Below are 25,886 nucleotides of genomic sequence, written 5' to 3'. Positions count from 1 at the left end.
GTGCGCGCCTGAGTCACGGTGCCCGCGTGTGCCAGTGTCGCGCAGCGCGGCCGCGCCCCTGCGCGCTGTGCCCGCGGCCAGGCTGTTTGTGAGTCCCGCGGAGCCGGCGGCGCCTCCATCCCCGCTGACCTTCGCCATCGGGCTCCGGGGCCCCCGGGCGTCCTGCCGCCGCAGCCCCCCGGCAGCAGCCGATGCCGCCCGCCCGCCCTGATGGACACACCCGCTGTTTCGCCCCAGTGACGGTCCCAGCTCGGAGCGCGGGGAGCCGCCTGCCCCTCGCCCCGCCGGCCCCCGCAGCCGGGGCCTCCGCTGCGCCCTTGCGCCCGCAGCGGCTCCGGGAGCTGCCCTGAGCCGCGCAGCTCCCGCCTGGCCCGAGCCCCCGAGCACCATGGCCAGCCCCGGGGCCGGCGCGGCGGCTGCAGCCCCGCTCGCCCCAGGCTGGGAGCGGAGCTAGGCGGTGGCGGCCGTGCCGGGAGCCCCATGATGTCCAGGATGAACGTAGCTCTCCAGGATCTCAGCAACAACGTGAGTAGCTGGGCTGGGGGGCTCGGCCCGGGGCTGCAGCCCCCGGGGAGCCTGGGGCTGGAGCAAGGCAGGGCTGGGCAGCCAGCGGCAAGGCGACCCCAGAGCCATGCTCAGGCCAAGCCCCTGGCTCCCTCCACACCCAGGCGACCCCCAGGCCAGGCAAGACTATGGCAGCTGAGGGGCTCCAGAGGGACCCTTAAAACTCGCTGTCACTTGCTCCCCCACCCCAGAGCAGGGGGGAGAGGCAGTGCCGGGGGCCTGAGCAGCGCTGGGTGCTGTGTGCAGGGGTGCCAGGCGTCCCTGAAGCTCTGGGAGGGAGGCTGGTGCTGGGCTGGCCTTGGTACCATGGTAGGGGGTTAGTCCATTGGGGGTATAACCCTTCCCAGAGACTGAGCCCATGGGGCTGGAGAGGATGAATGGGAGCCATTGAATGGTCTGGGTCCCACTCTGCAGCCTCCCCCAGAGTCCCTGCACAAGGTGGGCTCCCTAGAGAAGGAATTCAGCCCACCCAGGGCTCTAGGGAGGAGGCTGGGAGTTCATTTCTCCTGTTCAATGAGGGGTTTTAGAGTAAAGCCCTGGAGGTGACCTCCAATGGCTGGGGGCACTAGGGGGGAAAGGGCACCTCTTGATCACAGAGGTCAGGGCCGCCCCCATCCCCTAGCAGGAGGTTAGGTCAGGGACCGGCCAACCCCTTTTCAGGGTGCCGCGGGGTTGGCAGAGAACCTAGGGCCTGCAGCGCCGCTAGGCCCCGCCCTGCTGCCTGGGTGCCTAGATCCTGTGGCTCGGCCCCGCCCGACACCCTGAGAGCCCTGAGCCTGCAGCTCAGCCACCCTACAGGCCTGTGGCTGAGCCCCGCCCACTCGCCCGAGGAGCTGGGGTCCTGCAGCTTGGCTCTGCTGCCCCCTCTCCAAATGCCTGGATCCTGCAGCTCGGCCCCACCCCACTCACCCTGGTCTGGTGACCCCGCCCAGCCCCACTCCCTGAGTAGCCTGGGGCTCTGCCTTGCCTGCTGTCCTGGCCTCATCCTGCCTTTGGGACTGTCACTTGCTCATCACTGCTGAGGGCTCAAGCTTCTCCGTGGTGATGCTCAGCGATATCAGAAGTCCCAGGACCTCTGGGCAGCAGAGCTGGGACTGTGGCACATCCTAGCACCCAGTCCCACGGGGGGCAGTTCACAGTCAGGCCCAGTGACCTGGGTGGACACAGGGAGGGGGTTGGTGTTTCTTGCTTCAAAGGCCACTTACCAGGGAACCTCTCTTGGACTCTGAGCGCCAGAGACCCAGCTGCAGCATGGTCACCTGTAGCCCAGAACGGGCGCCTCTACTCATGGCATGACCTCCCTCCTCTCCTCCTACATTGCGTGGGTCTCAATAGGCATGGGAGATGTCCCTGGGGGCCAGTGTAGGGGATGCTAGGGCCACGGGCAATGCAACTGGAGGCTGTTCCTGGAGTCTGTATTGCCATGACAGCGCACCCCTGGAGGGTCTCACTGCATCAGGAGAGAGCCTTGGAAAGGACAATGCCTGTGATGGGGTGTGTGGGGCCAGGTGGCTACCAGAGCCAGTCGCGCTACGTTGTGGGCAGGAGGCTGAAGGAGCCAGTGTTACAGGCTCAGCGGAGCTGCCCGTCCTCTTGCTGGGCAGGTTGTTGGGGCTTTCTGTTTGGGAGAGTGGGGCAGGTCTCCATCGTAGGGAGCTGTGCTTTCCCAGGCGCAGGGCCTCCCTGAGCTGGAGGGGTGGGTGGGGGGAATCCCTGGCTCAGACGAGGCTGCCAGCAGGATGCTGAGACATTTTCACAGATGCCAGCGGCTCCCAGGAATCCTTCCCCAACCAGGGAGTTTCTGCCAAATGTTTTTTCTGAACAGACTCGTGCCCGTTTCCTGAGCTGGCAGCTTCTTTTGTGCAAACCCCAGCACTCGGTGGCTAGCGGAGTGCGCTGCCTCTTGAGTCTTTTTGACCCGGGCCCTGGCGCTCACGCTCCAGCCACTGCCCGAGCCACCCCTCACTGTGAAACTGGGCTCCCCGGTCTTACCTTTGATTTTTCCAAAACTCCCTTTCTCACCCTCGCCGCTGGGAAGGAAACCTTGAAAACGGGAGCCAAGTATAAGCGACATGGCAGTGTTGGCCCGAGTCTACAGATAGCCTCAAACAGGAGCTGAGAGAGGTGAACTGTCCCCATTCAGCTCAACGACATTAACCCTGAAACCTAATAGCAATTTTAACGTAACTGTCATTAACTATTTCACTGTTGGTCAATTAGCAAAATCAGCCATCTTGTGTGCTTATCACACAATCCTAAATCCCCTCCCCAAGGGGAAATCCCCAGCTGCTCAAACCCGCAGGTTTCCCCCTCATCTACGAGGCCGTCTAGCATGGGCAATGCCAGAGAAGTCCCAATGAAATGTCCAGCTAACCATGATTGAGGCCTTGTCTAGACTAGGTTCAAAGCTGCTTTAGCACTTTCTGACTAAGGCCTGATCTACGCTTGGAATTTGGCTTGCCGCCCTCTGCCCCAGTGTAGACATGGCTAGCTCGACCTAGCTACCATTGCTTGGGGAAGTGGTGTTTGGGGAATGATGGAAAACCCCTTCTGCCACTGTAGATGCATCTACACTATGGGGTTATGCTGGCATAGCTATGGCTGCACCGTAGCGATGGCACTATAGCCCCCCGCAGTGTAGACAAACCCTAACACCATTGAAAGTCTCGTGTAGACAAGGCCAGGGTGATTGAAAGGACAGGCTACCTGGTCTAGTCTTTTTTTTACTTTGATTGCCAGTCACTTGAGGAAGCAACCTAGTGTAAAGACTGAACGTTTGTAGCCTGGAACAAAAGTGTGGCGAGTGTCCACACCAGCCTTTGCAAGCATGCTAGGCAACTCAAGGGGCAGGGACACCTGGAAGGCAAGGTGTCCTGTCTACACTAGAACAGGTTAGCTAACACCGCTGTCATCACAGCCTTGTATCCCAGTCCAGACACAAGCCTTGCTTCCTACTACCATCTTTAGTAACCTGGTCCCCATCTCTCTGCAGCACAGAGTAGCTTTAGGGCAGGGGTTCTCAAATTGGGGGTTCTGACCCCCCAGGGGGTCACAAGTTGGTTACATGGGGGTCACAAGCTGTCAGCTCTGTGGGGCTGACAGCCCTGAGTCCCCATTAAGTTAAATTACCCCCCCTTTTTAATTTTAAGGGAGGGTCATGCTCAGAGACTTGCTGTGTGAAAGAGGTCACCCATACAAAAAGTTTGAAAACCACTGCTTTAGGGGCTGCAGGGCTACTGCCTTCCATGTTTTGGCTGTGCCCCATCTCCCACTATCCTCGCTTGGCTTTAGGGGGCACGGTGCTGCCTTCCTTGGCTATCCCTCAACTCCCACCACCTCAGCCTGGCGTTAGGGGGAGCTGCCCTGAGTATGCTCCTTGCCCCACCAGAGAGGAAAGCTCAGGATCAAGGCTGATGCCTCAGTTATGGGGCACCGAGAGTAATGGGAGGGCTGCGTTGAAGAGGGGGAGGGAGCAGGGCGGGTGGAGGCAGCTGGATGTGAGGGTGCTGGGCTGGATGGGAAGGGGGAAGGAGCTGGACTGGGGGAGGTTCCTCTCACCCAAGCAAAGGTCTCTCTGAGGTCAGTAGAAGCCCATTGGGCTGGGCAGATATGGCTGCTACAATGGAAGTGAATTCCCCTCCTGAGCTCCATGCAGGCTGCTGGCGCCAGCCTGCCAAGGCAGCCCGTTCCAGATGTTTCTTGGACTGACCACATCTGCATGGCAGCCGTGCAGAGGGAGGAGGCAGTGGCATTGCTAGGAAATGAAGCTGCAGGTTGCCTGGGAACCGAGGACTGTCTCCATGAGGCAATCTGACACCTGTCAGGAATGCTGATGTCAGAGCGGCTTCTGCAGAGGCAGCCATGGCAACCCACAGAGGGCGAATGGACGTACGTTGCTCAGGGGCAACTGCTGGTGCCTGGTGGGGGCAAGAGCTTCCTCTTCTCCACAGCACAAGCCTGGCAGCACCACCTGGTCCTGCATTTGAGTCGCTCAGGGGCCAGGCAGGGAAGGAACGTGACCCTCTAAAGTTGCAGGCAGAGGGAAATGCATTTGCCCACTCTTGGTTGGCATCGCCAGGACCTGCACCCTGTCTGCAAGGAGCCCCTTGGTGCCCCGGGAGATGATTCAGGCTCCCTGATACTCAGAGTGCAGGATCAGTGTTTTATGTAAAGGGAAGGCAGGCAAGTCCCACTGTGGTGCACCAGCCAGGAGAGGCCACAGAAATGGAGCGCTCCAACCTGAGGGAGATGAAATTGTCCTGCTGTAGACAGCTCCGTGGCCCCTCAGCTCTGCCTCAGTGTCACTGGGTCCAGCGCCCCCTGCAGGATCCTGGCTCTGGGTCAGCTGGGCCCCGTGCCCCCCTGCAGGATCCTGGCTCTGGGTCAGCTGGGACCAGCGCCCCCTGCGGATCCTGGCACAGCCCTCTGCGATGTCATTCCTAGCCTGTTTTTTCTCTCTGCAGATGTCTGATTACAAACGAGCTACTTTCCAGGATGACGAGGGAGTGGATGCGGCTGGGGATGGAAGCGCCTCTCCTGATAGCGTGGAGGTAGGATCATGCTCCTGGAACGTGCGTTAACGTGGGGCCTCTTTTAGACCAGGACAGGGCGCGGCTTCTTAGCGGCCAGGGCCCATGCACCGCGAGGGAGGACACGGCTCGGCTTCTGGGCCTTTCTGGATTCCCATGGGAGCCCCGCCAGCTCGTGTCCAGCAGCAGAGCTATTAATAAAAGCTGTCTCTGGAATCTCTGGGGCAAAATAATTTCATTGCCCAGGCTAGTTACCGAGCATCTGATACCACCAGCAGGGACTGGAGAGGGAAAGAGGAGGAAAAGGGGCTGTTTCCCATGGGAACGAAAGCTGATTTTGCCTCCTTTTCCCAAAGGCCACACGCCCGTGGCTCTGCCAATGCCTCTCGGTCCTGCTCTGCATCCTCTCTTCCCCACACTGTTCCAGTCCTGGGCTCCCCACACACAGCTCTGCCACTGCCCCTTAGTCCTCCCCCACAGCCCCCCGTCTCTCCTGGGACGGGACTGCCTATCACTTGGACTTGTATGGACCTGGGTGGCAGTTTTTAGAGGTGATTAACCTCCCCGCAAGCCCTTTGGGAGCCAAGGCTTCTCTTTCTACATGAATGGGCCCCGGTGCCAGGCCCTGGCTCCCAGGAACGTAGCTGTAAGGGTGGGCAGTCCTTGTGGGATCTCCAGGGGGGCAGATCCAGCTTTTCCCACTGGTTCTTCCTCTCCCAGCCAGACCATATGGATTGTAGGCAGATAGGGGAACTCTGACAATGCCTGACCCCTGCTCTTCCCTCCCACCCTCCAGCAGGTGCCATCCAAGTCCAGCCACGGGCAGGATCTGTTTGCAGCGCTGGATGGGTCCCGCTCCCAGCAGAATTGCTGTACCCTGGCGCTCAGTGCTGGGGAGGGGCCACAGCATCTTTTCACTCCCACAGGCAATAGGGCAGCCCAGGGAGAAGCAGGGTGGCACTGCCATGGCGGGGTTCGTCTAAGACAGGGCTACCATGAGGGAAGGGTGGAGTGGCACTGCCAAGGGGAGGGCCTCAGGGTCCGCGTGCAAGGCTGATTTGTGGCTATTTCTGATTGTGTGTTTGGGTTTAATCCATCAGATGCCCCTTAATACACTCTCCCCTTCTGTTCCCTTCCCCCCCCACACACACTCCCTCTCTCTTTCCCTCCCAGGTGGGGTTCAGGAAAGGGGTCCCCCCCTTGCTGAGCCGCCCGGGTTCACGGACCCAGCTGGAGCTGGCTCTCTGTGCCATCTGCCTCATCACGGCTCTGCTGCTGCTGGGCTCTATGATTGCGCTGGGCGTCCAGTACAGCAAAGGTAGGAGGGGGTGGGGCTCACACACCTTCGCTGCAGCCCCCCCAGCCCATCTCCCTGCAGCTCCCGCCGCTCATCAGGCAGACGCTGAAACAGCTGGGGCTACTCACTAGAGGAAAGATCCTGGGCCTGTCCCAGGGAGTTGCTGTGTGGGGAGGCTCCCCTGGGCTGGAATTACCCTGGGGAACAGCAGTTGCTACCAGAGAGTGGGGGACATACGGGGACAAGATTCTCCTGGGACTGTCCGGCAGGAAGTAAAGAGTAACTATTCTAAGGGACCACGTGGCCCCAGCCCAGGGTCTCACCGTGCAGCTGAAGAAGGATTCTGCTGCAGGACTCGGTCTCCCATCTCCTGAGGACCGTGGGGGCCACCTCCCGCGCCCCTGCGTTGGCAATCATACTCCCATTGCCCCCTCTCACGGGCATCCAGGCACCGACACAGGAATGGTCAATTGCAGGGTTGGGAGGCAGGGCTCCTGGGCTGTGTTCCTAGCTCTACCACCGACTTGCTGCAGGGCCCTGCCACTCTGTGCCTCCGTTTCCCCACTTGTTGGCCCTGGGACCTAATGACTGCGTCTCTCCCCCCCAGACCCTTCGCACAGCACGTGCCTAACAGAAGCCTGCATCACGGTGGCCAGTAAGATCTTGGAGGCCCTGGACCGGGAGACTAATCCCTGCGAGGACTTTTACCAGTACTCCTGCGGGGGGTGGATAAAGCGGAACCCGTTGCCCGATGGGCGCTCCAAGTGGAGCACTTTCAACAGCATCTGGGACCAGAACCAGGCCATCATGAAACACCTCTTAGGTGGGTGTAGCCCTGTGCTGGGGTGCCCCCTTGCGCACAGGCACAGAGAACCGGGGAGGGCGGCACTGCAGGAGGGCCCCTGGTGGGTTGTATGGACAAAATGCAGCCCAGGCTGGGCCAGGGAGAGACCCTGGGTCATCAGGGATCAGCTTCCCAGGGCCTGCCCTGGAAGGGGAGAATGCCCATACGGTCAGGGATTGCAGGGGCTCCCCCTCCCCCCCACACACGCTGGGTGCGGGTAGGAAACATTCCAGACATGGCCAGACAGGCCCTTCAGCCCAGAGGCTGATGAGTCTCCTGGATTGGCTCCATTTGGCCAGTGGGCCCAGCCCAGCTGGTGCTGGTGACAGGGATGGGGCAATAACCTATGTGGGCATTCAGCTGCTGGCATATATTGCTAGATTACAGCTTCTTGGAAACAGCACAGGGCAGACTGAGGTCTATATCCTGCATCAGCTTCCACGCTCTCTGCCTCAGTGAGGGCACACTGGCCGGCAGTCAGTCCCACATCAGCACTGGCTAGGGACAACCAATGGCACGCCAGCCGGCAGGCTGTCCCACACCGGCACTGGCCGGGGCACACCAGATGCACCCGGGCAGACCCTTGGGCAGCTGCAGGGGACAGTTCCCTGGTGCCATCACTGGTGGGGATCATGCCGTATAATCTGCGGGAACCTAACCCACATGAGACTACATGGTGATACAGGGAGCTCCAGATATAGCAGGAGGGTGAGATGGGACCCAGGGCTAAGGCGTGGTCACAGGCACGAAGTTCTAGGAGACCAGGGCCCGTCTCCAAGGTCCCTCCACGGGCCAGAGCCCTCCTGTAAGGGAGGAAGTGATTGAGTCCCTCTGGTTATCCACTCCTCAGAGAACGCCACCTTCAACTCCAGCAGCGAGGCGGAAAGGAAGACCCAGCGCTACTACCTGTCCTGTCTGAAGGAGCAGAAAATCAGGGAGCTGGGCTCCCAGCCACTGATGGACCTGATTGAGAAGGTGGGTGCCGGGGGTGAACCAGACCACCATGAGGTCTGGGCGGGAGCCCAGCTCAGGGAGGGAGGCTGCTCAGCGCACTCGCCTCTCTGCAGGGGAAAAGTCTCTCCATTGGGAGACCATCCTGGAGAAGGGCTGAGCCCTGGGAGCCTTTGCCTGGCCGAACACCATTCCCACGTGGGCATGGCTCAGGGGCCCAGGTGAGACGAAGTGCCAGGTCTCAGCCCAGTCTGCCATACACGGAGCGTTCACGTTCCTGTTACAACTGAAGAGCGCCAGCAGAGGAGCCATGCGCTGAGCTGCTCTCTTCCCTGGCAGGGGTCCCTCCAGGCAGGGTTGAGGCCACTAGTAGGGGTGGGAGTTTGCACTGGACGGGCTGAGCCCTATTTCCAGGGCTGTGATTCCTGCCTCCCCCTCACCCCATTTGTTATATTTCCCATCGTGTAAGTGATGTGAGAATCACCCCTCTCCAAAGGGGGCGCTTCTGTGCCTGGAGTCACACAGCAGCTTCACAGTCAAAGCACAGCACCCCCTTCTGCTAGGCAGGGGCAGTGCGCGTGGCACACAGGCCAGGCGTAGTGGGTAGCACAGTGCCCCCTACTGCTGGGCTGGGAGCACAGGCAGGGTGTACAGGGCAGCTCCCCCAAGCACAGTAATGGCTGGTGCGCATGGGGCACAGGCAGAGCTTGGAAGGAAGCACCCCCAGCAGCACCCCCTAGTGCTGGGCTGGGGACACATGGGAGAACACCAGCAGCACCCCCTAGTGCTGGGGTATAGTGCATGGAGCACAGGCAGGGTATAGAGGGTCTCTTATGCTGGGTGTGAAGGTGGAAGATTAAAGCCAGAGGAATTTGGCGACCCAGAGAGGCACAAGCCCAAATCCCTGCATTCCTGTTTCCTGCAGATTGGCGGGTGGAATATCACCGGGCCCTGGAACCAGAGCAACTTCATGGAGGTTCTGAAGATGGTGTCGGGGACCTACCGGGCCGCCCCCTTTTTCACAGTCTACGTGGGCGCCGACTCCAAGAGTTCCAACAGCAACGTCATTCAGGTAGCCCTGCGACCATGCCCCTGTCAGAGCTGGGGAGGGGGCGTGGTGCCAGAACCTCACACCGAGCTCCCAGGTGCAACGGACCCAGAGCAAACCCTTCCCATTGCCCCTAGCTCGGAAACATCGTCACCACAAAACGGGGCTGGAGGAGCCAGCCAGGCAGCGGGGAGAAGGGCCCATAAAGAAACCTAGCCAAGGACAGAGGGAGCACGGGGGGCCAGAGGGCGCACAGGGCTATCATGGCTGGGCATTTCTGACTCTGGCCTTAAGTGGCCCAGTTCAGACACCCAGCCCTCTGCCTGCCCCCTCCTGCCTGGGGACACACTGGGAGGGGTTCAGTGCAGACGGTAACTGTTTTGGGGCCACATCACATACCTGGGCATAAAACGGTGCCAACGCCCGAGGGCCCCAGGAAGGCGCCTCAGCCTCTCGCTTCTGGGGATGTGAACGCCACTTGAGGATTCCCCACAGGTCAGATTTGATGGCCCTGGTCTACTGCCGAGGGCTGGGGTTGCCACAGGTCCTCCACCCCCACTGATTCCCAGGAATAGCTATGACTGGATGTGGAGGCAGGGCAGGGGGCTTTGTGCTACAGAGCGGTGGCTGTGGGTATACAGTCCAGGCTCATTTGTTCTCCGTCTCCAGGTGGATCAGTCAGGCCTTTTCCTCCCCTCCCGGGATTACTACCTGAACAAGACAGCCAATGAGAAGGTAGGGGGCTGGGTGGGGGCAGCCCATACACACCAGCCCTTCCACAGAGCCGGCCTCATGAGCAGGCCCGAATTCACGCCTGACTTCCGGTCTGCATTGGTCTAGCTTCAGCTCCCAGCCACTGGCCTGTCTCTGCCAGCCTGATGAGCCCATCATCAAATTTTGGGGATTGGTCCTGCTTTGAGCAGGGGGTTGGACTAGATGACCTCCTGAGGTCCCTTCCAACCCTGATATTCTATGATTCTATGAAATATTTGGTCCTCATCTAGGTACTTTCAGCCTGATCACGTCACCCTTAGCCTTCTCTTTGTTAAGGTAAATAGGATGGAGCTCCTTGAGTCTCTCACTATCAGGCAGGTTTTCTCATCTTCTAATCAGTCTCGTGGCTCTTTTCGGAACCCTCCCCAATGTGTGCCCCATCTTGGAGATGACCCAAGAGGCCTTTGCTCTCTGAAATGAGCATTCCCACCCCAACACCCTGGGTAGGACCCACACCTTCCTGTGCTCCTGACGCAGATCCAGCCCAGTGGGTAGAATGTGCCCCACCCCAAATCACAAGGGGCCGAAGGAAAGGGACCCCCGAGTGCTAGGACCCTGGATTGGAGCCTGTGCTGAGACCTAGTTGGCAGGACATTTTGAGGGGGAGGTTTGGGAACTTAAGAGCACAGGATCTGAGGGAGCTGAACTCCCCCACGGCCCATGACTGATTGTGTGGGGTTGCCCCTGCCTAGGTGACTAACCCCTCTGCCTCTTGCTTGAGTGACAGGTGCTGGCTGCTTACCTGGACTATATGGTGGAGCTGGGGATGCTGCTGGGTGGGGAGACAGTCTCCACCCAGGAGCAGATGGAGCAGGTGCTGGAGTTCGAGACCCTGCTGGCCAATATCACCGTCCCCCAGGATGAGAGGCGGGATGATGAGAAAATCTATCACAAGATGAGCATTGCAGAGCTGCAGGTGGGTCCTGGGGAAGGGGGCCAGCCTGGTGCTGCTTGGGGAGAGGACTAGCATGGTGCTGCTGGAGGTGGGTGAAGAGCTGGGGGGAGCAGGGGAGGAACCAACCTGGTGCTGCTGCGAGCAGCGGCTGGGCTCTGTCCTCTGGCAGGTGTTGGGGATCAGTAGCGGGAGGCTCCCATTTGCTGGGCGGGTTCCACCGTGGCCTGGAGCAGCTGGGAGAAAAATTCAGAATGAAAACTGAGAGACGAATTCAATTGGTCTGAGTCCTTCGTTACATTTCGGAGCTGCCTGGGCAGAGCGTGAGGGCCCAGCCCAAAGTACATGGGGAGAGGACAGCCGCACCACGGTAGCCCCTTTCTGTGCCCCTTCTGCTTCCCCTGGGAGCCCCTGGCTGCTTTCCCCACACACTCCAGGCCTCTGTGTTGCTGGGCTCTTTGTTGCCCATCCCCCCACCTGGATTTCATTAGGATTCCAGCGAGGTGGAGTGTCATTAATGCCAGAGGCCTGGCTGAGCAGCATCCCAAGCAGCTGGGAGCCACTGCTGAGCTGCCTCCACCATCCCACAGGCTCAGCACAATCAGACCCATATGCCAGGGTGACCAGGTGTCCCGATTTTATAGGGACAGTCCTGATTTGTGGGTATTTTTCTTATATGGACTCCTATGACCCCCCACCCCTGTCCTGTTTTTTCCACGTTTGCTGTCTGGTCACCCTACCATATGCAGAAACATGGGGGCCCCCTGCCAGCCATTGCTCACTCCCCAGGGCCAGCGGGTCAAGGGGGCGTCAACATCCCCAAAGTCAGACAGAACGAGCAGCTTCTGGGTGAGATCCTCCCTCAGTCCCGCTGCACCATGCCCTGTTACCCCACTGGGGTCCCAGACCCCCTCTCTGTCACTGCCCCTCAGTCCCGCTGCACTGTGCCCTGTTACCCCACTGGGGTCCCAGACCCCCTCTCTGTCCCTGCCCCTCAGTCCCGCTGCACCGTGCCCTGTTACCCCACTGGGGTCCCAGACCCCCTCTCTGTCAGTGCCCCTCAGTCCCGCTGCACTGTGCCCTGTTACCCCACTGGGGTCCCCAACCCCCACTCTGTCACTGCCCCTCAGTCCCGCTGCACCGTGCCCTGTTACCCCACTGGGGTCCCAGACCCCCTCTCTGTCACTGCCCCTCAGTCCCGCTGCACTGTGCCCTGTTACCCCACTGGGGTCCCCAACCCCCACTCTGTCACTGCCCCTTAGTCCCTTTGCATCGTGCTCTGTTACCCCATTGGGATCTCCCTCCAGCTCTGCCACTGCCCCTCAGTCCCGCTGCACCGTGCCCTGTTACCCCACTGGGGTCCCAGACCCCCTCTCTGTCCCTGCCCCTCAGTCCTGCTGCACTGTGCCCTGTTACCCCACTGGGGTCCCCAACCCCCGCTCTGTCACTGCCCCTTAGTCCCGTTGCACTGTGCCCTGTTACCCCACTGGGGTCCCCAACCCCCGCTCTGTCACTGCCCCTTAGTCCCATTGCACCATGCCCTGTTACCCCACTGGGATCTCCCTCCAGCTCTGCCACTGCCCCTCAGTCCCGCTGTACCATGCCCTGTTACCCGTCTCTGGGTTCCCCCCAGCTCTGTCACTGCCCCTCAGTCCCGCTGCACCGTGTCCTGTTACCCCACTGGGGTCCCCAACCCCCGCTCTGTCACTGCCCCTTAGTCCCGCTGTACCATGCCCTGTTACCCATCTCTGGGTTCCCCCCAGCTCTGTCACTGCCCCTCAGTCCTGCTGCACCGTGTCCTGTTACCCCACTGGGGTCCCCGATCCCCGCTCTCTCACTGCCCCTCAGTCCCGCTGCACCGTGCCCTGCTATCCCAGCTCTGAACGCCCACACCCAGCTCTGCGGCTGTCCCTCAGTATTGATGGCACCCTGCTATCCCAGCTCTGGGGTCCCCACACACCCAGGCCCGATCCGCAGTGCCCTGCTGTCCCACCGCTGGGCTCCACACACAGCTCCGTGAATGCCCCTCAATCCCAACCTGCAGCCCCCTGCTATCTCAGCCCTGAATTCTGTTGTGTTGGGGAAGGGGATGCCAGGACCCTCACCCCAGGGTTTAAGTTCCTGGCAATACAGAAAATCCAGCCTTCGTCATCAAGCAATGGTCACCAAGCAACCAGTCACCATAGCAACAGGGAGAGATGCAATCCTGTCTAGTGGGAAGGGAGGTCTCTTAGGAGGCTGAGGCAGGAGCCAGGGATCGGAGTGAGGCGGTGGGGCAGGGCAGGGATGGGAGAGGATCAGGGGGCTGGGAGTGAGGCAGAGATTCAGGCAGCCAGTCTAAATGATGGGGGGCTGGAGTGAACCTGAGGGACCTGAAGTGTTTCTCCAGGGACATGCATCCTCCCCCTGCCCCAGTGAAACCCACCCACCGGCCCTGGCTGCCTTGTGGGATGGGGTTCCCTCGCAGGGAGGTGGCCCTGCCTGGAGCCCCAGGTACCCGGAGGTGGGGACCCACCCTCGGAGCCGGGGGGGGAGCAGCGTTCCCCCTCACAGCCCCGTGTCTCGGCAGGTTCTGGCCCCCGCCATCGACTGGCTGGATTACATGGCCTATGCCCTGACCCCGCTGGAGCTGAGTGAGGCGGAGCCCGTGGTGGTGTATGGCCGTGAGTACCTGCAGCAGGTCTCCGAGCTCATCAACAGCACGGAGAGAAGGTAAGAGCCCCGGCTGGCGGGAGGGGCTGGCGGACACCAGCGAAGTGACATCAGGGGTCTCCTTGCAGCACCCATTGCGAAGCAGGGGCCATGTCCATTGAGGATGAGGGAGTATCTGTTCAGAGCTGTGCCTGTTGGGGCATTGGGATGTGTCTCAGGGCCATGCCCATTGTGGGGGTAGGGTGGGGGCATGTGTCAGGGCCATGCCTATCGGGGGGGTGAGTAGGTGGGGATGTCTCAGTGTGGTGCCCATCAGGGGCAGGGTCGGGGTCTTGGGGAGTCAACGTGGCTCTGTCGTTTGCAGCATTTTGAACAATTACATGATCTGGAACCTGGTTCAGAAAACTGCCTCAAGCCTGGACCAGCGATTCGAGACAGCCCAGGAGAAGCTGCTGGAGACCCTCTATGGCACCAAGAAGGTGAGGGGCTGCTGCGTGGGGCACACAGGACCAGGCCACTGGCATCAGCCCCGAGGCCCCTTTCTCTATGCACATGGGGGAACCCTGTGCCCTGTGGGTGTTGACACCTTATATGCCCCTGGGAGACCCCAGGGGATCCTCAGCCAGGCAGCCACGGCCTGGCCTGTCTGGGGCGTGGGGTAATGAGGCACCGATGTGAGTGGCGAGGCTGCTAAGGGGAAGATGCCTGTGCACCACTCAGCCTCCAGCCCTGGGTCGGAGTCAGAGAGCTGCGAGCAGGGGATGCTGGGTGATGGGGCTGAGCTGGGACAGCCGGGGGGTGACGGCAGGGTTAGCGAAGCGCGTGGGGGCTCTGTGGCCGGGGAGGGAAGTGAGCACAGCAGGAGGGGTGGAACTCGGGGCAGCATGAGGCAACGCAACCGGCATCCCCTAGAGATGCAGACAGGCCTCAGCTTAGGGGATCCTTGGAGGGGGGGGAGAAGCTCAGTCCCTGAATGTGTGTCCCCAACACCCCAGGATGGCCTGGCAGACCCTGAGAGGGGGCAGGCAGATATCAGGAGGGGTTCCCCATCCAGATGAAGGCCCGTCTGCCTTGGAAGGAGACAAGGCGAAGGGACATACCTGAGCTCCAGGGGTCCCTCGACGACATGACGGGCAGGCCATACAGAGAAGAGAGGAGGGAGCCCTCTCCCTCTGCCACAGTGCTTGGGGTCTTGGGAGGCCAGAAATTGTGTCCTCCTGTGTCAGGGTGTGAGCTCGGCCCAGGCCCCTGCCCCACAGCCAGCAAGGACTCAGGGACGTGGCGCCAACCCTCCTCAGGTCTCACCCTGTGTCTCACTCTCTCTCTGGAGTCCTGCACCCCTCGCTGGCAAACCTGCATCTCCAACACCGACGACACGCTGGGCTTTGCCCTGGGCTCCTTGTTTGTGAAAGCCACCTTCGACAGAGACAGCAAGGAAATTGTGAGTTGCCCTGCCCTGCTCTGAGCCCTCTGGCCTCCCTCACGCCAGCACTCCTGAAGCCCCTTATCCCCTTCTCACCCTGATCTCCCCACCGCCCCCCGAAACTTCCGTACACCAGTTCTCTTGCAGCCCACCCTCCGATTTCTCTGCAGATCCCTATTTGTCTTATCTTCCCCTATTTCCTACCCCTCTCCAATTCCTTTGCAGCCCTTCAATTCGCCAGCGGTGAGCTCCCCAGCTCGAGGTGCCTCTGTGCAGCAAAGGGCAGGGGTACGCAGAACAGAGAGAAGGGAATTCCCTGCCCTACCAGTCACCCAGGCGAGAGGAGTTCAACCTGGCTGCATGCGCCCTCCTGTTCTCACCCACTACAGGAGCAGGGCAGTCCCCACAGCGGGAGTAGGGCTGGGAGGCAGGGCTAGTGCAGCATGACAGTCTCCAGGGGACGGGGGGTGCAGGCTGGCCCTGGGGGAGGAACTGACTCTCCCACTCCCCCATAGGCAGAGGAGATGATCAGTGAGATCCGGGCGGCCTTTGAGGAATCCCTGGAGCAGCTTGACTGGATGGACAAGACGACGAGACAGGCCGCTAAGGAGAAGGTGACCGCCGTTCCGCTGGCCTCCCAGACCCCAGCGGGAGGGGAGTCAGCCCAACTCCTGCCCTGAGTCAGAGGGGAGACGATGTCAGAGCTGACTCCTAATAGTCCCTCCCCAGGCAATGCCCCCTGCAACTACTGCTACTGTGCATTCCCCCCGCATGAGACACGAGGCAGGAACATCCCCAGTCTCTGGGACACGGGCGTCCTGGTGGCGGGGAAATCCCAGCCACGTAGTCCCACTGGCTCCCTGGCAGGGAACCCCAGCCCTGTGCTCCCTGGAGTAGCAGCGCTTGCTCCTGTGTGACCGCGCACACTTCCCCTGGAGGAGCCAGGGCTGGACACGGGGAGCTCCCAGGTCTCTCCCCGCTATGATCTCAGCCACTGGCCTCGCCCCGTCTCCACAGGCAGACGCCATTTATGACATGATCGGCTTCCCGGACTTCATCCTCGACAACAAGGAGCTGGACGACGTCTATGATGGGGTAGGTGGCCCCGGAGCATAGGGACCTGGGCCAAGAGTGGCCCTGGGATTGCAAGGCCAGTGGGGAGCAAGTGGCTCCCAGCTGCTTGTGCCAGGCACATGGCAGGGATCCAGTGAACCAAGGGTCTGATTGAGGTGAGATTTTGCCTGGCGCCCATCCTGATTGTCCCACCCAGGGTATCTGGGCCCACTGGTGGGGCTGTGCAGTGGGGATGGGATCCAGGCCCTCATTGCTATACTAACTGAGTGCCTAAAGTGATCTATCTACCCCCATCTCACCCCTTCACTGCGTGTGGGGTTGGCAGGGTGTGTCCTAGCCCATCTCAGACCCCCCCCCACCCTGTACCCAGCCTGCAGGGTGGAGGGGTGCAGCCCTAGCCCATCTCAGCCCCTTGTGTTTCTTTCTCAGTATGACAGGTTTCAGAGTAGCAGCCGTGTTAGTCTGTATCCGCAAAAAGAAAAGGAGGACTCGTGGCACCTTAGAGACTAACAAATTTATTTGAGCATAAGCTTTCGTGAGCTACAGCTCACTTCATCGGATGCATTCAGTGGACATGCAAGTCCTCCTTTTCTTTTTTCTCAGTATGAAGTCTCTGAAGACTCCTTTTTCCAGAACATGCTGAACTTCTACAATTTCTCTGCCAAGGTCATGGCCGACCAGCTGCGGAAACCCCCCAACCGGGACCAGTAAGGAGCTGCTGCAGCCTGGGCACCTTCCCACCCATGGCGGCAGGAAGCAGGGTGGGGGGTCAAGGCAGGGCATGACCGGGAGGCCCGGGGGCTAATTTTGGGGCATGGCTGGTGCTGTCCGTCTCCTGCTAGAGAGGGTAAAGGGAGATCCTGCCCCATTCTGCTGCCACCCTCACTTCAAGGGTGGAGCTGCAGCCTGTGGACACTACCAGTCCCAGCATGCAATGCTCTACCTGGAACCTACCAGCTGGCTCCACTGCATGCTGGGAGATGTAGTCTCCACAGACTGCACCTTCAGGAAAGTGAAGAAGGCAGCTGCCACTTGCTCCTTCCATCCAAGGTGGGGACTTGAGAAGCATTTGGCCCATTGGAAGACTCTCCCGCAGGCAACCCCACTCTTGGCACAGATGCAGCCGTGCATCCATTCACAAGCACACGCGCACTTGTCCATGCCCCACAACACAGTCACATGCCAGGGCCCGCCTGGCTCTGACTGTATCAGAGACACACCAGCAGCCGCCTGCCCCCTCTGTAATAGAAAAAGATCAGCCACGACCCCAGAGAAGGGGGCCGATGTCCTGCTGTGTTCCTGGCCAGCCTTTGACTCATTCCCCCCGGCCCCAGTCCCCGGGACAGACCTCAGCTCCCGGACAGCTGAGAGACTGCTACAATGGTGCAAGGCTCAACCAGCCCCCAGCACTTGAGCCGAGTGTTTCTGGCCAGACCAAAAGGGTCATGGTGAGGCTGGCTCTGGGGCCCTTAACACTGGGTGCGGAGAGGAGCTTCCCCCTGTGTCGCTGGCTGCTCCTCCTGCTGGGGCCTGTCCTGGTCCTTTGCTAGCAGGGTGCCAGGTGCAGGGGGAGATGCTGCCTAACATGTCTGACCCTCCCTAGGTGGAGCATGACCCCGCAGACCGTCAACGCCTATTACCTTCCCACCAAGAACGGGATCGTCTTCCCAGCTGGGATCCTCCAGGCTCCTTTCTATGCCCGCAACCACCCCAAGTGCGTCTGGCGCTCTGGGCTCTCGCCGGGTGATGCCTGTGTGGGTGGCAGGAAGCGGCTGGGGAAGGAAATGAGGCCCACTGGCAGCTGTAGGTTCCTGGGTGTACTCAGATCTGGGCAACCCCCTCTCTCACACAGGGGCAGCACCTGGTCCCAGGAGCAAGGAGCGGAGCTTCCAAGGCAGAGACACTGGGTCTGAGCTGCTGCTGTCCAAGCGCTAATGGAGGATTTCACAATCCCTGCCTTCCCAAACCCGCCCCTGATCAGAGAGGAGCTTCCTACCCTGGGATCCCAGTGGGGTGGGCACTCGCTAATGCCCTCAGCTATTCCCTCGGTCCCTTAGGAAGCAGCCTTGCCCATGGCGGCTGTGGGCTCGGGGTGGGGTGAGCAGTCACAGGAAGACAGTGGGCCCACTCTCCCTGCTCACTGCCCTTCTCACCCTCACGAGAGGGCAGGACCTGCATCAGTCCTTCCCCCGGGGAGTCAGAGAAGGGGGCAGCCTTAGCGCCAGTGCTGTGGAAGAGGCCGGGCAGGTGTCACCATCCCAGCAGGGGTGGCCAATGGTTGACCCATGGTGTTCCACTGGCACTGCTCTATCCGCAGGGCCAGGTCCATTGCGAGGACTGGCAGCCTTCCCCCGGGGCCAGCCTTCAGTGTTAACTAGGGCAGCTGAAGGCAGAGTAGAGCTGTTTTATGCCCATTGGGTTCCAACCTTGGGCTCCCAGCAAGCTGGCACTGTAGCCCTTGGCTAGGCAGAGTTTATGCTTTGCCCAGTACTGACACTAAGTGACTCTAGGTAAGGATCTACTCCAAGCCTGGCCTGCTAGCGCAGCGTATTGTTACGGGCAGCCATCCTGAGCGGGTTTCCTAGCCGGACATGTGCTTCGGTCAGTGGAGTCTCACCTCCATTGGGCATCCAGGCCCCCGGCACTCTGCATTCACTGCTCCTCGAAAGGGCACTAGGGAGCACTGGGAACGCAGCATGGGGCTGACTCACTTTGCTGCATGAGCAGCGATCAGGGAGGCTCCAATACCACCGGGATACGGGCCACGTGAAGAGCTTAGACAATAAACGAGGGTTTCTTCTTGGCTTCATCCAGGGCCCTCAACTTTGGCGGCATCGGAGTAGTGATGGGGCACGAGCTCACACACGCGTTCGATGACCAAGGTAGGACCCAGCTGGCCTGTCAGGCTCCCCTCTCAGCTCCCCGGTCTCTCGCGCACACCCTGCCATTCCAAGAATGCACATGGGCCACTATTGGAAAGGACAGTTGGTACAGGGACACCTTAACCAAACAATCCTTATACTGGATAGAGAGGTGACGCTATCCTGCCCCCCCGGCACAGTGCTCCCAGCTCCTCTTCATTGCAGCCTCATCCTGTCCTTTGCATCATGGAGCTGCCCAGCACCTCTGTCCTGTACATGTCCTGCAAAGGCTTCCAACATCGCTCTCCTCTGGGCTACCAGTGGCCTTGCCATCCATTCCATCCTGTGCTTCCCCACATCATCTTCTTCCTCATGGCCAACACTCCTTGCCCACATTAGCTTCTTTACAGCCCTCAAGATGTCCTTTCTCTTTGGCTGGCTCTCCTCCCCATTTTGTTTGTCCTCCTGTTTCCCCAGGTGACACCTGCAGGCATCTCCCCAGGCTTCTCTGTGCAGCTTTCGCTTCTGCTCCATCTGCTTGGTGAGGACCCATGTCTCTGCATCTTGAGCCATGGCTAGTGCCTGGCAATTCCCAATCCCCCCGCTCCACACTGCTCCTTGTGGCTATTGGAGATCTTCCCCTTTTCCAGCTGGACACGTGTTTGTTTTGTTTGCATCCTCTCTCTGCATGCTGTGTAGTGTTGCTAGGCCATGACCAATGGTGGAACGCAAAAGGCAGCTTTGGGGTGATTGGAGCCTCCATGCCAAGACTCACTCCCTGGGGGTCTGGTTGAGAAGCGGGTTGAGATCCCATAGTTACAGGGGTACAGAGAACGCCACCATCAGGGTAGGGGGCCTGCGTGCTCAGAGCATTGAGAATGGGCATGGAGACTTTCACCTCTAGGCTGCTGGTTCATAGCTAGCCCTGGGTGGCAGGGAAAGAGCAAGTCATCCGGGACTCTTTGGTGGCTGAGGTGAAGCGAGCTGGGATCCTGGCCAGTTCCTGGCAGACAGAAAAACCACCAGCACAACCAGCGCCAACTGACCCCATTGTTAGCAACTGAAGAAGCCGAGGATCGAGCAGGCCATGGAGTGTGATCTCCTCTTCTAGAGGGGTCCCGGCAGGTCGAAGAAAATTCATACAGCTGCTGCCCAGGCAGCTCCTGCTGGAGAGATGAAGCCGTCAGTCTCCAAGGCTGCACAGCCACCATCCTGGCCGCAGAAGATCCTGGGAGATGATCTTGTCCTTTCCCTGTTGCTCACTCACAGAGGCACCATGGGTAGGGAGGAATCCTGAAGCCCATAGAGCAGGTGCTCCATCCCCATCCTGAGCTTGACTGGCCTGTGCCTCTTATTTTTCCCTTTTCATGTCCCTCTCCATTTCAGCAGCCCCTCCCCTGCCAGATGCCCCCAGTCATGGGCAGCAGGCTTAAGATCCCATGTCAAGCCATCACATGGACCCTTGTAACTTACCTTAGCCTTTGGGCTGCTTGCAACATCCGTCATGCTGGGGGCCACTCAGGATGGAACTGAGACTGTGCTGGGGGTCGTGGCTCAGTTCTCTAGCGGGCCGCTTGAGGAGAAGGCTCCAGAGACAGGTGCAGGTGATAGAACTGTCGCTGCCGGCAGCGCCTCCTCCGGCCATTTATCATGCACCGGGTTGTCTTCCAGGTCGAGAATACGACAAGGAGGGGAATCTGCGTCCCTGGTGGCAGAACTCCTCCCTGGAGGCCTTTAAGAACCGGACCGAGTGCATGATGGAACAGTACAGCAAGTACATGGTGAACGGAGAGCACGTCAACGGCAAGCAGACCCTGGGCGAGAACATTGCAGATAACGGGGGCCTGAAGACAGCATACAATGTGAGTAACCCAGCGAGCCCGCCCCATATGCAGGTGATGGACAGCAGGTCCTAAGGCCAAGGTTCAATTCCCACTGCCCCCTGATTCTGAGGGGAGCATCACTCTGTTTGCTGCTGTTTCACAGCATGCCTTCTTGGTTCCCTCCAGGCCTACAAAGCCTGGCTGCAGAAGAATGGAGAGGAGAAGCACCTGCCTGCCGTGGGGCTCACCAACAACCAGCTCTTCTTTGTAGGATTTGCACAGGTACGACTCTAGGATGGGGCAGATGCCCCTCAATCTCAACCTGCAGCCCCCCTGCTACTCCAGTCCTGGGCTTCCCCACAAACAACTCTGCTGATGTCCCTCACTGCTGTTGACCTGCAGTCCCCTGTTATTCCAGTTGTGGACTCCCCCAGACACCTCTGCCAGTGCCCCTCAGTGCTAACCTACAGCTCCCTGCTATTCCATTTTGGGAACAACGGGCCATGGTTTTTAAAGGCCTGAGTCTACAGTATTGAGACCCAAGAGAAGAGAACCAAATGAGCTCCTCAGTGAGGCCAGATGGGACTATCCTAGCCCTCCACAGCTATACCAAGGGTCAGACCCCCTCCCAGCTAGCACTCCATCTTCCCCTAGCTCCATTCACCACCTCCCCAACGGGGCAGTCTTGGGGCTGCTGCTGCATTGGGAGGTACACTCCCTGTCCCAGTGCAGGGCAGCCTTGGCCCCTGGTGCCCAAGGCAGGAAACTAGTTGAGAAGAGGGTGCTGCTCAGCAGTTGTCTGGCTAGGCGTTGGGCTGAGGCTAAGGCCAGGTCTGTGCCTCCCTAATCCTGGTCCTTGTTGTGTCCCTCGCACAGGTGTGGTGCTCCGTGCGCACTCCGGAGAGCTCGCACGAGGGGCTGGTCACCGATCCACACAGTCCAGACAAGTTCCGGGTCATCGGCACCCTCAGCAACTCCAGGGATTTTGCTGAGCACTTTAAGTGCCCGGTGGGCTCGCCCATGAACCCCGGCAAGCACTGCGAGGTGTGGTAGAGAGGGGCTGGCAGGGCAAGGAGGCATGTAGCCAGGGAGGGGGACAGAGACTCTGTATATACACAACCAAGCAACTTCTCCAGGACATAGACAGGCAGGAGCACCCAGGTAGAGTCCCAGAGCCATGCCCCCCCGCCAGCCTCTTGGATGGGGACACGTGGGGGGACATCTCCGGGAATAGCCAGTGGCCTCAGCTTCTCAGCTCTGGCTTGTCCTGTGCAGGCTCCTCCCATCTCAGACAGGGCTCCAGGAGGGAGTGTAGGAGCCGCAGCGTCCTGCACCACCTGCTGGGTGGAGCCTGGAACCCAGCCCACCTGCCTTGGTCATACTCCACCCCTGCGCCATTGACCCCATCTCCACTATCAGCACCGGCCCCCACTGCACATTGCCAGGGGTGTCAGCCCAGGGTCTCCTGCTTGAGCCCCACTCCAGCCAATCAGTCAGCCCCGCCTCCCCCAGCTCCGGGTCATCGGGACCTGCCCACCCAAGCAGGGCATGGGTGGAGAGAGCCTTCAATGGCTCACTTTGGGCAACGCCAGCCTTTTCCTTACAGCCCTGCCCTGTGGGTCTAGTCTGGGTGCAGCTCCTCCAACGCAAGCAATGCTGGGAGTGCTGGCACCGTGTAACCGCCGAGTGATCGAACGCAGCTAGGGCAGGTTGAGATGCCCCCGACGGTTAGAACGGCAGTACCAGTGCTCCCAGCAGTTGACCTGCACCAGGGGGCAGAACTGGCGCTGCAGCAAGGAAGGGGGCAGGCTCTGAAGAAAAAGGCCAGAGTAGACAAGGCCAGTTATGGGAACACTGGGTGGGATGGGGCAGAGAGCCTCCGCAGCCTGGTGTCATCCCAGGGATGGGCATAGCCAGGGTAGGAAGGACAGCACCCACAGCAACCCGGTGCCCCTGTTGCCAGGCTGGGATGCAGGGAGAGGAGACCCCTCCAGGACACAAAGGGCAGGAGTGCAGCTCCCCTACCGCCACTCTGGGCACGGGGAGGTGAGGCATAATTCAGGTCTGAAGGGCAGCAGCCCAGCACCCTCTCGTGCCAGGCTGGCAGGGTGGAGAACATCCACAGACATTTATCTTTTTAAACCAAATGGAACAGCAACAGTTAACCCCAGGAGGATCCCTTCTGACTACGGGATCTTCCCCGGGATTTGCCCTGAAACAAGCCGCCTGTTCTAAACCAACTCCGATCCCCTGCCAGCTTCCCTCCCACTAACCCAACTGTGTGCCAGGGCAGGCTTTTTCTGGATTGTTTGAGGGGGATCAGACAAGGCGTCTGAAAGCTGGGAGCTTCGGACTGTGAGCTGCTCTCGCTTCTGGGGCATTTTCTTAACCTTCTTAGGCTCATTGTAATCCAAAACCAGCTTGGCTTAGAAACTCCCCATTTGCTTTAATAGGTTGGTCATGGTGGGGACTGGTGCCTTGGACTAGCTTTGGGTGGTTCTTGATGGATTTATTTAACGATTAAAAGCAGTTTCCACTTTCACACTAGGTTCTGTTCTTAACTCCGCACAGTCCCAGGGTAGATGGGAATAAGCCCCGGCAGGGTACGACTCAAGGGGAAGGGGTGGATTCTGTGGGGAGTGGGAACACACAGACTGGCGGTGGGGCAGAGTCTGGGGAGCGCAGCCTGCGAGGTGCTTGGGAAATCCTAACACGGAACACTTCTTACATTTTAAAAAACCTAAGGAAATTCCCAGGGGACCAGGCTGGGGGGCGGGCTGTGTTAAACTGGAGTTAAGACTGGAAAAATCTAGCAGTGACTTTCGTGAACGTTCTCCAAAAACACCAACCTTGAACAGCCTGGAAATTAGGTTACACGTACATAAAAAAAAGAAAAAGAAATGAGCAAGTCTGCAAATGTACAAGTGAGGTCATTCAGCCAACCCTAACTCCACCCCAGAATGGGGCACCATCAGCCCCCCGGCTTCTTATGTTCACCCACCGTCTAACTAGGGGAGTGACATAGGAAGGGCTGAATCTTGGAGTGACAGGGCAATTTCTATCCCCCATGAGGGGAAGCTGCTCCCTAAGGGAGATGGGGTGGTACTAACCCCAGTTGGAGTCACGCTGATTTGCTAGGGAGATGGGCCCCATTTCCCTAGCAGATCTGTACCCCTCCCCTGACCCATAATGAAGTAATGGGAGGCCCTCAGCCTCTGTTGATGGAGTCAGTTCTCCCAAAAGTACAAGCACAGGTAAGGGCCAGGCACCCCCTGTACAGCAGGGCCCGCACCATCCCCAGCACTGAGCCCGCATGCACCTGAGCACACGGTAGCATGGGGACATGCATCCCCCAAACCAGCAAGTCTCCCACAACAGCCACCGAGAGTTGGGTTCCATTTCATGCTGTTTTATGTAAAATTTTCAAGGGCATTTAGCAGGGGTGCAAAGGGCCAGAGCAACAACCCCAAAGACCAAGGCAGCGTGTATCTACAAAGCAGGTCCTGCTTGGGCAGCAGCAGGATAGGCCTCACACTGCTCACTGCCAATGCAGCTCCCCCTGCCCCACAGGGACCACCCCCCCACCCCCCGCTACCCAAGGGGAGAGCAGTCTCCACTGCCCACTCACTCACTGGCCAACAAGGGAGCCAATTACTGCCCACTGTAACATGGTCCCTTATCCACTGTAACTGGACCCTCTACTCATTTCACATGGGGCTGCTGGATGGTAACATCTCTGGCACTACAGAGCCGGGACAGACTGGAGCCCTGACCTCTCGGTAAAGGGCTCTGTGCCCCACCCAGGCCATCCCACAGTGTAAGGGCTGCAGGATTAAGGCCCTAAGGAAACTGGGGAATGAAGTAGGATCCCAGGAGCTGCAGCAAATAGAAGCCCCTCCCCCGTCCCGTTGCACGCCTTGGAGGTCTGCTGGAAGGAAGGCTGAAACTGTGGCATCACCAGCTGGAGTTGGGCAGGCCGCATAGCCACTGTGGGAGCAACCTCTCCACCAGCTCTGAATCCCCTGGCCCAGCTGCCAAACCTCCCCAAGACACGTGCTCCGGAGCAATGCCCCAGGTGGAGCGGTTTCACGTGGGTCCACTGCATTGCAACCCATGGAACCCGAGAGACCTGGCTTGGGGGTGCGGGTCAGAGAGGTTGTTTTTACATGTAGAACGAGCTAGCGAGTGGCTGGTGAATTTCTCCGATGCTAGAAGGAAATGAAAGGAAAGCTCTGAAAACTCCATCCCAGCCTCTGGCTTTCATCCTCTCCTCCTGCTCACGGCCTCCCCAGCTCCCTGACAGGCTCAGAAGTGCTGAGGGCGGGCTTCCTGCAGAAGGGAGGGGCAGAGGCCTCCCCATATGCCGGCTTCTTTGGGTATGAACACACCCAGGCCTGCAATCCAACCCCCACCTTCCTCTCCCCAGGAGCCACTTGTATAGGAACAACCTCACTGCGTCCCCTCGGAACACACGCCACAGTTCTGCCTAGGCCAGGGGAGTGCGGGTGGGATTAACTGGCGACCAAATTGCTTTTCTCTCCTCCACCCCAGCCCATCTCTCCATTCTGTGGGTATTTGCTGCGGTTAACTCGACTGATCGGCACCTGGGCATACACACCTGGGCTAGCCTATTCAGGTGTGAGCTTCCCCACCGCAAAGCCCTACCCAAGCTACCCGTACTGCTGCACTCCTCCATGTGTGGCTAGGACTGCTGGGAGCACATCCCATGGCGCTAAGCCCTGCAGTGAGCTGAGCCCCTCCGTGATTCCTTCCCAGGGAGAACTTGTCTGTCCTGGGCAGACCAGGAGAACTGTGGGAAGGCACTGGAGGACTATCAGCACTCCAGCGGGTTAGCCTGCACCCACGCTGGGCTTCAGCCAATACCCCAGAATAGGCCAGCCAGCCCGGGTGCATAGCACTCCTATGCTCAGGTGAGAGGGTTGTGCGTGAGGACAGGAGCAAGGTTGGGGCAACACCTCAGAAAGAGCCTGAGTTCACTCTGCAGTGGAGACAAGCCCTGTGCTTCTGTTACTACCCTGCTGCCCCCAGCCAGGGGTCACTCGCTCAAGAGCAGAGGGTCATGGGCAGGTTTCACCCACACCAAAGCCTACTGAGAAATGCCAGTCTCCAGAGAGCAGCTCGGTTCCTTCACGT

The 25,886-nt window shown here is 59.7% G+C and overlaps 1 protein-coding gene across 1 annotated transcript; it reads left to right on the top strand.

Annotated features, from left to right (window-relative positions):
• On the top strand, positions 1–23,274 carry ECE2 (endothelin converting enzyme 2). The gene is made up of 19 exons (XM_037909521.2): positions 1–525; positions 5,028–5,114; positions 6,267–6,411; positions 6,998–7,213; positions 8,085–8,209; positions 9,111–9,257; positions 9,903–9,968; positions 10,735–10,923; positions 13,469–13,611; positions 13,916–14,030; positions 14,882–14,992; positions 15,490–15,588; positions 15,992–16,069; positions 16,652–16,755; positions 17,652–17,762; positions 18,863–18,930; positions 20,581–20,771; positions 20,919–21,014; positions 21,609–23,274. The coding sequence occupies exons 1-19, from the start codon at positions 481–483 to the stop codon at positions 21,783–21,785; spliced, it is 2,313 nt and encodes a 770-aa protein (XP_037765449.1). The 5' UTR covers positions 1–480; the 3' UTR covers positions 21,786–23,274.
• The last annotated feature ends 2,612 nt before the right edge of the window (positions 23,275–25,886 follow it).

The sequence above is a fragment of the Chelonia mydas genome, chromosome 9, assembly GCF_015237465.2.
Source record: "Chelonia mydas isolate rCheMyd1 chromosome 9, rCheMyd1.pri.v2, whole genome shotgun sequence".
Lineage (NCBI taxonomy): Eukaryota > Metazoa > Chordata > Testudines > Cheloniidae > Chelonia > Chelonia mydas.
The sequence above is the reverse complement of the archived record's forward strand: the minus strand, read 5'-3'. Positions and strand labels throughout refer to the sequence as shown.